At 43.5% G+C, this 12461-nt stretch overlaps 1 protein-coding gene across 1 annotated transcript in view; it reads left to right on the top strand.

The window, feature by feature from the left end:
• The window catches only part of LOC139410908 (PDZ and LIM domain protein 2-like), a 60634-nt gene that overhangs the window by 18527 nt on the left and 29646 nt on the right, over positions 1-12461 (top strand). The window contains exons 3-4 of the mRNA XM_071156566.1: positions 1780-1931; positions 8275-8344. Coding sequence (XP_071012667.1) covers positions 1780-1931; positions 8275-8344 — 222 coding nt within the window. The remainder of the gene's footprint in view (positions 1-1779; positions 1932-8274; positions 8345-12461) is intronic.

Raw genomic sequence — 12461 nt, 5'->3', positions numbered from 1 at the left:
GATGTGTACGCCAAGGAACTTGAAGCTTTCCACCTTCTCCACTGCGGTACCGTTGATGTGGATAGCGGGTGCTCCCTCTGCTGTTTCCTGAAGTCCATGATCAGCCCCTTTGTTTTGTTGATGTTGAGTGTGAGGTTATTTTCCTGGCACCACCCTTAACTCCTCTCTGTAGGTTGTCTCGTCATTGTTGGTAATCAAGCCTATTACTGTTGTGTCGTCTGCAAACTTGATTGAGTTGGAGGCGTGCGTGGCCACGCAGCCATGGGTGAAGAGTATTGAGGAGAGGAGTGCAGGAGGGTGCTGAGCACTCACCCTTGTGGGGCCCCAGTGTTGCGGATCAGCAAAGTGGTGTTGTTTCCTACCTTCACCACCTGGGGTGGCCAATCAGGAAGTCCAGGACCCAGTTGCACAGTGTGGGGTTCAGACCCAGGGCCTCGAGCTTAATGATGAGCTTGGAGGGTACTATGGTGTTGAAGGCTGAGCTATAGTCAATGAACAGCATTCGCACATAGGTATTCCTCTTGTCCAGATGGATGGGGCAGTGCGATGGCGTTTGCATCGTCTGTGGATCTATTGGGGTGGTAGGCAAATTGAAGTGGGTCTAGGGTGACAGGTAAGTTAGAGGTGATATGATCCTTGACTAGTCTCTCAAAGCACTTCATGATGATAGAAGTGAGTGCTATGGGGCGAAAGTAATTCAGTTCAGTTACCTTTGCTTTCTTGGGTACAGGAACAATGGTGGCCATCTTGAAGCATGTGGGGACAGCAGACTGGGATAGGGAGAGATTGAATATGCCCGTAAACATGCCAGCCAGCTTGTCTGCGCATGCTCTGAGGACGCAGATAGGGAATGCCGTCTGCGCTGTCAGCCCTACGAGGGTTAACATGCTTAAATGTCTTACGTTGGCCACGGAGAAGGAGAGCTCACAGTCCTTGGTAGCGGGCCGCGTTGGTGGCACTGTGTTATCATCAAAGCGGGCGAAGGTGTTTTGCTTGTCCGGAAGCATGACATCGGTGTCTGCGACGTGGCTGGTTTTCCTTTTGTAGTCTGTGATTGTCTGTAGACCCTGCCACATACAGTACATCTCGTGTCTGAGACGTTGAATTGTGTTGTTACATTGGTGAGTAGAAACTCATGCTTCCTACCCTTTAGGTGCTCACAAGTGCTCAATTATCCTGATTTTAAACTCCTAATTTGGGCTTTTGTGTTTGTATGGTTGAGTGTTTGTGTGTGCCTGAGAGAGACTGAGTGAGTGTTGCTGGTGTGTGTTTGTTCCATTAGGCTGGAATTCCCCCAAATGCAGGCAGTAGACCATTGGCATGTGGTGAGGTTGGAGGCAAAGGTCAGGCCAGAGTAGTCAACCCCACAGTCTCACTGATGACTTTTCCCTCAAGGTGTCATGAATCCTCACACTGTTGAGGTGTGCCATGTGCGTGAAGAACTGTGGTGTCTGTTAACGTTTATTGCAACCAAAATAGAATGTAATCACCAGCTAGAGCCCTGTAACAACTGATTGACACCTGGCAGGCAAACTGAGGAAAACAACCCATCTCTTCATCACAGCCACAGTCTCATGTTATTACAATCATGTCTTCACTGTTTTGTCATAATGATTGTTCATCAGTGTATCTGTCAGCCCTTGACAAAAATTCCAACACTCGATATGCAGCATTTCGTTCAGGCTTGCTGGTTATTTACGTTGCTGATAGCATCATGTCTGCACCAAGTCCACAGGCCGTAGAGCGAGTCTGACTGCCTCTCTTACCTCTGGCCCACAGGTCAATGGGGGCAGCAAGGCCGAGTTGGCCGCCCTGCAGCCTGGTGATGTCATCCTGGAGATCAATGGAGAGAACACAGTGGACATGCTCAATGTGGAGGCCCAGAACAAGATCAAAAACTCCAAAACTCAGCTGCAGATGCTGGTGGAGAGGTAGGGTTCACTACAGTGCACAGTTCAAATCAAATTGTATTGGTCACATACACATGGTTAGCAGATGTTATTGCGAGTGTAGCGAAATGCTTGTGCTTCTAGTTCCGACCCTATTGTACTGTATCTAAACCCAGCAAAAAAAGAAACGTCCTCTCACTATCAACTGCATTTATTTTCCGCAAATTTAACATGTGTAAATATTTGTATGAACATAAGATTCAACAACTGAGACACAAACTGAACAAGTTCCACAGACATGTGACTAACATAAATTTAATAATGTGTCCCTGAACAAAGGGGGGATCAAAAGTAACAGTCTGTATCTGGTGTGGCCACCATCTGCATTAAGTACTGCAGTGCATCACCTCATGGACTGCACCAGATTTGCCAGTTCTTGCTGTGAGATGTTACCCCACTCTTCCACCAAGGCACCTGCAAGTTCCCTGATGTTTCTGGGGGGAATGGCCCTAGCCCTCACTCTCTGATCCAACAGGTCCCAGACTTGCTCAATGGGATTGAGATCCAGGCTCTTCGCTGGCCATGGCAGGACACTGACATTCCTGTCTTGCAGGAAATCACGCACAGAACGAGCAGTATGGCTGGTGGCATTGTCACGGTGGAGGGTCTTGTCAGGATGAGCCTGCAGGAAGGGAGGAGGATGTCTTCCCTGTAAAGCACAGCATTGAAATTGCCTGCAATGACAACAAGCTCAGTCCGATGATGCTGTGACACACCGCCTTCTCATTTTGTAGCTGCCTTACTCAAGAGAGTATGCGGCTTTATTAACTCAAGGATATTTTTTACATTGTTTGCAAGCTGATATGTAACGAGAATTAATGTCAAAATAAAATGCAAAACGGGCCTTTTTTTTAGCCAAACATTTGGGGCTCTGCCTCACCTGCCCTGAATGACGGGTCGCCACTGAGATTGGGTCACCACACCGTGGCATACAGACCACATCTGTGCTCTCTGGTCAGCTTACATCTGCTGATTGCTTATATTTGTGCTAGTGCCACAGTTGCCACATCCTCCCTCCCACTTTCCACAATTATAGTGTTTGTTATTAACGTCTTAAGATTTCCCATCTCTCTCGCCCTACAAAGGACCCGTGGCTTCATTCTGGGGGAATACCAAAATGGGTCAGAATTATCTTGCCAAGATTAACTGTTTGTTCCATTTCCCATGTTAATAAACATTGTTTAAAAGTTAGCTGAGAACTTTTTAGGGTGGCAGAGAATTGGCTCCACAATGGACCCTTTCCTGTGAAGTGAGGCTATTGGTTGGCGAGTCCTTGCTCTGTCTTTGTCTTTCTGTCTCTACCTCTCTCAGTGAATTCTCACACTAAATTCTTCATACACACACACGCACGCTTCCTTTTTGCATGCCCCAGGTCCACGTGAGTGGATTTTTCCCTGCTGACCTCATGTCTCCTTCCGAGCCAGAAACAACTCTGTGACTCCCTGGCTTCCCAGGACAATGGCACTCTGTAGCTCCACCAGCTACTCTGCTCCATCTGCCCCTAGACCCACTGTTCTACTGGCAGAGGCAAACAGGATAGGAAAGGTAGTGAAGGGTGGTTTGCACTATCAAAGCCCTACTGTCTCTAGATTGCAGGCAGAACCATGTCTCTCTTATCAATACTAGTCCAGGACCACTCTAGCCACCTCCAATCAACTACAGTATTTCCCCCCTTGTTGGTCAACCTGCAGCATTATGCAATGTGTTGTTCTTAACAGTAAATTAACTCCCATGAAGAATCATGAAAACTACACGCATATTATGCAGTGTAATGTCTGATGATCTGAAGTAATAGTGTAAGAGAGGAACCTGGGATAATGGGTTTACAGCCCTGCAGATCACTGCGGCTGGATTACAGCTGGGTTTGCCCATGGGCAGAAGTTGGCATCAGCTCACCCTTAGAATAGGAGTGTTGGTTAAGGCGTGCCTGTCTTAAACTGAGGAACTGCACCAAATACCCATATGTACAATAACCTGACTTGTGCACTCTTTGAGGTACTTTTTGATTTCAGATTGATATCTGCAGCTGAGTGGAGATTTTACTGTGACACTAAAAAGAAAAACACCAGCAGTATCTTGTCATTCATACTGTCATTTATCCTCCATTGTCCTCAGCTGCCTCTTAATGAATCCATTGTTCACTGACCATGTGGGCATGATGTCATGTCCCTTTGATCTTATTGGTCCTTGTAATGTGATGTTACTGAGCAACTGCAGATGGGCATCGGAATATTAACCAATGGCACTTACAGTGGGGCAAAAAAGTATTTAGTCAGCCACCAATTGTGCAAGTTCTCCCACTTAAAAAGATGAGAGGCCTGTAATTCTCATCATAGGTACACTTCAACTATGACAGACAAAATGAGAACAAATCCTGAAAATCACAGGTTTTTTTATGAATTTATTTGCAAATTATGGTGGAAAATAAGTATTTGGTCACCTACAAACAAACAAGATTTCTGGCTCTCACAGACCTGTAACTTCTTCTTTAAGAGGCTCCTCTGTCCTCCACTCGTTACCTGTATTAATGGCACCTGTTTGAACTTGTTATCAGTATAAAAGACACCTGTCCACAACCTCAAACAGTTGCACTCCAAACTCCACTATGGCCAAGACCAAAGAGCTGTCAAAGGACACCTGAAACAAAATTGTAGACCTGCACCAGGCTGGGAAGACTGAATCTGCAATAGGTAAGCAGCTTGGTTTGAAGAAATCAACTGTGGGAGCAATTATTAGGAAATGGAAGACATACAAGACCACTGATAATCTCCCTCTATCTGGGGCTCCACGCAAGATCTCACCCCGTGGGGTCAAAATGATCACAAGAACGGTGAGCAAAAATCCCAGAACCACACAGGGGGACCTAGTGAATGACCTGCAGAGAGTTGGGACCAAAGTAACAAAGCCTACCATCAGCAAGGGCATTGAAGATAAAACGTGGCTGGGTCTTTCAGCATGACAATGATCCCAAACACACCGCCCGGGCAACGAAGGAGTGGCTTCGTAAGAAGCATTTCAAGGTCCTGGAGTGACCTAGCCAGTCTCCAGAGCTCAACCCCATAGACAATCTTTGGAGGGAGTTGAAAGTCCGTGTTGCCCAGTAACAGCCCCAAAACATCACTGCTCTAGAGGAGATCTGCATGGAGGAATGGACCAAAATACCAGCAACAGTGTGTGAAAACCTTGTGAAGACTTACAGAAAACTTTTGACCTCTGTCATTGCCAACAAAGGGTATATAACAAAGTATTGAGAAACTTTTGTTATTGACCAAATACTTACTTTCCACCATAATTTGCAAATAATTTCATTAAAAATCCTACAATGTGATTTTCAGGATTTTTTTTCTCATTTTGTCTGTCATAGTTGAAGTGTACCTATGATGAAAATTACAGGCCTCATCTTTTTAAGTGGGAGAACTTGCACAATTGGTGGCTGACTAAATACTTTTTTGCCCCACTGTATATAGGCTACTATATAGGCAGCCCTATTCAGTCATGTTTCTTTCTAATATTTGGCACCACATTCAATGTCTCAGGTCTGTGCATACTGTACAAGTGAGAAGTGACGTGCCTTGGTCAATGTGAACAGTGTGTGAATGGAATTCAAGATAGCTATAAGACAAGACAGTGGTATGTTTATTCTAATAGTTCACTGTATTGTCACTGTTCTCTTCTATTAATCTGCTCTGTTTTGTTTTCATCATTAATCTGAAGGTCAGAGGGCAGACAGAATAGATTGCATAGATTCATATCTGTCTGAAGAATGCTTGGCAGGCAAACTCCCAGTACCCAATTATGACAAAGATCAACATGCTGTTCCTTTGCTGATCGGTGATGTTACGTCCCTGTTCCATGCAGAGATCAGACAGCTCTCTAGAGGAGAGACGAGCATCTTCACCTCTCCATGGTTTATGACAACAGCCACTCCTCTCTGCCCGTGCTCATCCATCTACTACTGTACATGAGGCCTGTGACAGAAGGCCATGGTTAGATTACAGGTCACATTATATAAGGCCTAGTGGTTAACCTTGTATGCCTCTCATTGTCTGAAGGACATAAGTTAACTTTATCCTCATCTCTCTCAACCAGAGGAGCTGAACTGGATACACATAGCGGAAATGTTACTTTAATTTGTGAATTCCAAATGAAAACAGTCATTTCCTTACAGGGAAGTTATTTTGAAGCCCAATTAACCATCCATTATGTTCTGTTTTATCCATTAAGTTTCACATCTTCTCACTGCTGTAGCACGAGGAGCCTGTTTTCCTCTTCCAGCTATTCTCCTGGTTGGATGTGCCCCTGCAGCACATGTGGAGTATTCAGATACTGTTCAGCAAGGCCAAGGTCTGGGCTGTTAGAGGTGTGTTTCTGGGCGATTTACCACAGGCATCCAGGGCCTTCCTGTGCGCCTCATTACCTTGGACTGAGGCTTATAGCTGAGAGGAGAGGCAGGCAGTCCTACAGTGAGGGGGGACACTACAGTAGTTGTTTACATTTGGTCATACAGTCCAAAATGTTCCACTCAGAACTGGGTATACGTTTTATTAAAGTGAGCACAGTGAAAGAGGTTTGAACGATGAGGCTCTGCTAGGAGAATCATGTTAAAGAGCTTGAATTGTTTTGAAGGTTCTCTTGAGATACTAGAGGTTGTACTGACAGTACTTTGGCGTAGGGGAACCAAAAGTAGGGGAACCAAAAGGTGTCTGATTTGAAGATTCTTTAGACTTTTGCCAGTGTGCACTTACATATCAGTGTTTTCTCACTCTCAGGTTTTCAGTCTCACTCTTATCTCTTGTGACTTGAGATATATATATATATATATATACACCACACACACGTCCTCTGGCGCTCACATAATATCTGAATTGAAAAGTGTACGTGCATATTATGTCACGATATCTAACAATGACGGAAAACCTGAGAGTGAGAAAGCACAGATGTGCAAGTGCACACTGGCAAAAGTCTAAAGAATCTTCGAATCAGACACCTTATTTTGGTTCCCCTATGCCAAAGTACTGTATGTCGTTTTGATTAAAAAAATAACCTTCAAAACGATTCTTAAGCTCTTTAAAACTTCTTGATGCACCCATCCCGTTAGCGGGATCATTTACGTCAACATCCGCTGGATTGAAGCGCGCCAAATTCAAATTAAATTACTACAAATATTTAATTTTCATGAAATCACAAGTGCAATATAGCAAAACACAGCTTAGCTTGTTGTTAATTCACCTGGCGTGTCAGATTTCAATAAAGCTTTTCGGTGAAAGCTATTCAAGCGTTTATGTAGGAACATCTCTCTCAGTAGACAAAATATTACAAACAGCTGGCGGCTAATTCCAATATATCAACCGGGACTTTAGCTTCTAACTGTTGCGCAAGCAAAACTCTGGGGACACCCAGCTATACACTGACGCGATGTGATCTTTCTCGCTCATTTTTCAAAATAAAAGCCTGAAACTATGTAAAGACTGTTCACAACATGGGGAAGCCATAGGAAAAGGAATCTGGTTGATATGCCTGTATATGGAGGGAAGGCATTCAATGGAACATGGAGCTTTCAAAATAGAGGCCACTTCCTGGTTGAATTTTCCTCAGGTTTTTGCCTGCAATATCAGTTCTGTTATACTCAGACAATAGTTTGACAGTTTTGGAAACTTTAGTGTTTTCTATCCTAATCTGACAATTATATGCATATTCTAGATTCTGGGCCTGTGAAATAGGCAGTTAAATTTGGGTATGTTTTTCATCCAAAAATCTAAATACTGCCCCCTACACTCAACAGGTTAAAATGATTCTCCTAGCAGAGCCTCATCTTTCCAACTCTTTCACTGTGTATAGTGATATAGCCAAATCAAATCAGACCATTCTACTCAACATGTTAATGAATAATATGAGACATTACAGAAAATTATGTTATCAGAGCTTCCAAGCTATCATTGTAGGGAATACTTTGACATGGTTCAAGTCATCTAAGAGACCTGATTAGAATCACTGGTGTAAGTTACTGTAGTTGACCTTGGTCCATGTCTTTTGAAGTACAGCTTGGTCTAATGTGGGGTTTTGGCTTGTATCCTTTAATGCAGTAATGTCTGCAAGCTTTCTTACTCATGCTTTTAACAACTAAGTTTAAGCAATCACGGTTTTGAGTATTTGTTTAGGGCGTGACATAGGTGAATTATGTGGTACTGAAGACAATGTTTCTCTACTGGGCCAGTCTTGCCCTCTCCTAGGATGTGGCGACCATTCTCCTGCTTGATTAAAGGTTAGGTATGCGTTTGTTCATGTGTGTTGTCCATTAAACTCCAATGTGTCTCTTTTTCTACAGGCCTGAGCCCCCCATCCCTGAACAGACCAATGGAACCACCACCCCAGAACAGCTCACTGGACGCTTCCAGGTCAGTCACCCATGCTCTCTATCTATGTCCTTATGCAGGGCTTCCATCTTTGGTCTGTAAATTCCCTTTAGGACAGCTTTCATGCTGAAAAGTTTCACTATAATGTTATTTAAACACTTCATTTGTGAATCAGCACTTTGTTGATGGGCATATGATGGATGTAAGGCCTATTAAAAGTCCTTAGGCCTTCATTGAGTGACCTTTGGAGACTCTTTTCTTTGCTATAGTTTTTATCCCAGTATCCTCTGGTATTTTGTTACATCAGCATCATATCTCTACATGATTATTCCTGTCTTAATGTTTTTGTTTCAAGGCTGATGCCTGAGAGCCATGCAGACGCTGGGTCTGCTTCATATTCACAGATTGCATGGTGTCTGCTTATCAATGATATATTAGAGGTCCAGATGAGCTGGAATGAGACATCCTAGTGTGACTGTAGAGATATTCCATAACTCTAGGATAACTCTGTGGCCCTGTGACAGTGGAAACATGGGAGAGGAACCAGGGGATGCTGTAAATCAGCTGATGTTCCTGTGTTTTATAGGGCGACAGAACTACTGCTGGATCTCCGTGGTAACACTGGCAGAATACAAGCCCATGCCAGGCCCAAGGCTTAGGAAAGAATACTGACTGTCGTCATTCTAACATGGGGATATTACATATCTGATTTCCACAAACCTGTATTTACTTACCTCAGGATGAGCAGCTCTAAAATGACTGTACATTATACCTGATGTGTATTGCCCTCTTTTTGAAGAGTTTTATGAAGCATATACAGCACCAATCAAAGGTTTGGACACCTACTCATTCAAGGGTCTTTATTTTTTTACTATTTTCTACATTGTAGAATAATAGTGAAGATATCAAAACTATGAAAAGACCCATATGGAATCATGTAGTAACCAAAATCTTATTTTATATTTGAGATTCTTCAAAGTAGCCACCCTTTGCCTTGATGATAGCTTTGAACACTCTTGGCATTGTCTCCACCAGCTTCACCTGGAATGCTTTTCCTGAAGGAGTTCCCACATGTTCCCACACACCTCCTCCTAGCTGCCCACTGCACTGAGGATAGGAAACTCTGTCACCACCGATAAATCCACTATAATTGAGAATTTCAATAAGCATTTTTCTACGGCTGGCCATGCTTTCCACCTGGCTACCCCTACCCCGGTCAACAGCACTGTACCCCCCCACAGCAACTCGCCCAAGCCGTCCCCATTTCTCCTTCTCCCAAATCCAGTCAGCTGATGTTCTGAAAGAGCTGCAAAATCTGGACCCCTACAAATCAGCCGGGCTAGAAATCTGGAACCTCTCTTTCTAAAATGATCTGCCGAAATTGTTGCAACCCCTATTACTAGCCTGTTCAACCTCTCTTTCGCGTTGTCTGACATTCCCAATGATTGGAAAGAAGCTGCGGTCATCCCCCTCTTCAAAGGGGGGTACACTCTTGACCCAAACTGTTACAGACCTATACCTTTCCTACCCTGCCTTTCTAAGGTCTTCGAAAGTCAAGTCAATAAACAGATTACCGACCATTTCGAATCCCACCGCACCTTCTCCGCTATGCAATCTGGTTTCAGAGCTGGTCGTGGGTGCACCTCAGCCACACTCAAGGTCCTAAACGATATCTTAACCGCCATCGATAAGAAACAATACTGTGCAGCCGAATTCATTGACCTACCATTCTGTATACTTCTGGCCCTTCTTTGGACACTGTGTTAACAACCCTCCAGACGAGCTTCAATGCTATACAACTCTCCATCCGTGGCCTCCAACTGCTCTTAAATACAAGTAAAACCAAATGCATGCTCTTCAACCGATCGCTGCCTGCACCTGCCCGCCCGTCCAGCATCACTACTCTGGACAGTTCTGACTTAGAATATGTGGACAACTACAAATACCTAGGTGTCTGGTTAGACTGTAAACTCTCCTTCCAGACTCGCATCAAACATATCCAATCCAAAGTTAAATCTAGAATTGGCTTTCCTATTTCACAACAAAGCATCCTTCACTCATGCTGCCAAACATACCCTCGTAAAACTGACCATCCTACCGATCCTCGACTTTGGCGATGTCATTTACAAAATAGCCTCCAATACCCTACTCAATAAATTGGATGCAGTCTATCACAGTGCCATCCGTTTTGTCACCAAAGCCCCATATACTACCCACCACTGCGACCTGTACGCTCTCGTTGGCTGGCCCTCGCTTCATACTCGTCGCTCCAGGTCATCTACAAGACCCTGCTAGGCAAAGTCCCCCCTTATCTCAGCTCGCTGGTCACCATAGCAGCACCCACCTGTAGTGTGCGCTCCAGCAGGTATATCTCTCTGGTCACCCCCAAAACCAATTCTTCCTTTGGCCGCCTCTCTTTCCAGTTCTCTGCTGCCAATGACTGGAACAAACTACAAAAATCTCTGAAACTGGAAACGCACCTCCCTCACTAGCGTTAAGCACCAGCTGTCAGAGCAGCTCACAGATTACTGCACCTGTACATAGCCCATCTATAATTTAGTCCAAACAACTACCTCTTCCCCTACTGTATTTATTTATTTTGCTCCTTTGCACCACATTATTTATATTTCTACTTTGCATATTCTTCCACTGCAAATCTACCATTCCAGTGTTTTACTTGCTATATTGTATTTACTTCGCCACCATGGCCTTTGTTTTGCCTTTACCTCTCTTATCTCACCTCATTTGCTCACATTGTATATAGTATTTTCTACTGTATTATTGACTGTATGCTTGTTTTACTCCATGTGTAACTCTGTGTTGTTGTATGTGTCGAACTGCTTTGCTTTATCTTGGCCAGGTCACAATTGCAAATGAGAACTTGTTCTCAACTTGCCTACCTGGTTAAATAAAGGTGAAATGAAAAAAATAATATATGCTGAGCACTTGTTGGCTGCTTTTCCTTCACTCTGCGGTCCAACTCCCAAACCATCTCAATTGGGTTGAGGTTGGGTGATCTGATGCAGCACTCAATCACTCTCCTTCTTGGTCAAATAGCCTTTACACAGTCTGGAGGTATGTTGGGTCATTATCCTGTTGAAAAACAAATGATAGTCCCGCTAAGCTCAAAGCAGATGAGATGGTGTTTACAAAGACAAGCTGGTTGGAACCAAAAATCGCAAATTTGGACTCATCAGACCAAAGGACAGATTTCCACCGGTCTAATGTCCATTACTCGTGTTTCTTAGCCAAGCAAGTATTTTCTTCTCATTCGTGTCCTCTAGTAGTGGCTTATTTGCAGCAAATCGACATCGAAGGCCTGATTCACGCAGTCTCCTCTGAACAATTGATGTTGAGATGTGTCTGTTACTTGAACTCTGAAGCATTTATTTGGGCTGCAATCTGAGGTGCAGTTAACTCTAATGAACATATCCTCTGCAGCAGAGGTAACTCTGGGTCTTCCTTTCCTGTGGCGGTACTCATGAGAGCCAGTTTCATTATAGCACTTGATGGTTTTTGCGACTGCACTTGAAGAAACTTTCAAAGTTCTTGAAATGTTCCATATTGACTGACCTTCATGTCTTTAAGTAATGAGGGACTGTCGTTTCTCTTTGCTTATTTGATCTCTTTGCTTATTTGTTCTTGCCATATTATGGACTTAGTCCTATTTGGTAAAATACCATCTTCTGTATGCCACCCCTACCTTGACACAACACAACTGATTGGCTCAAATGCATTAAGAAGGAAAGAAATTCCACAAATGAACTTTGAACAAGGCACACCTGCTAATTGAAATGCATTCCAGGTGACTACCTCATGAAGCTGGTTGAGATAATGCCAAGCATTTGCAAAGATGTCATTAAGGCAAACGGTGGCTGCTTTGAAGAGTCTCAAATATAAAATATATTTAGATTTGTTTAACACTTTTTTGGTTACTACGCATTCCATGTATTATTTCAATGTAGAAAATAGTAAACATAAAGAAAAACCTTTTGAATGAGTATGTGTTCCCAAACTTTTGACTTATACTTTATCTCAAACACCTTATCAACAACGTCTGAACACCCACTAAAAGTGCAAGGAGACAAATGTTTTTTATTTACATCGTGAATCCATTTCTTAAACATGGTTGCAAGACAAGTTATTTTAGGAATATGGA

Source organism: Oncorhynchus clarkii, chromosome 6 (assembly GCF_045791955.1).
Source record: "Oncorhynchus clarkii lewisi isolate Uvic-CL-2024 chromosome 6, UVic_Ocla_1.0, whole genome shotgun sequence".
In the NCBI taxonomy this organism is placed as follows: Eukaryota; Metazoa; Chordata; class Actinopteri; order Salmoniformes; family Salmonidae; genus Oncorhynchus; species Oncorhynchus clarkii.
This window is presented reverse-complemented; position numbering and strand designations above follow the sequence as displayed.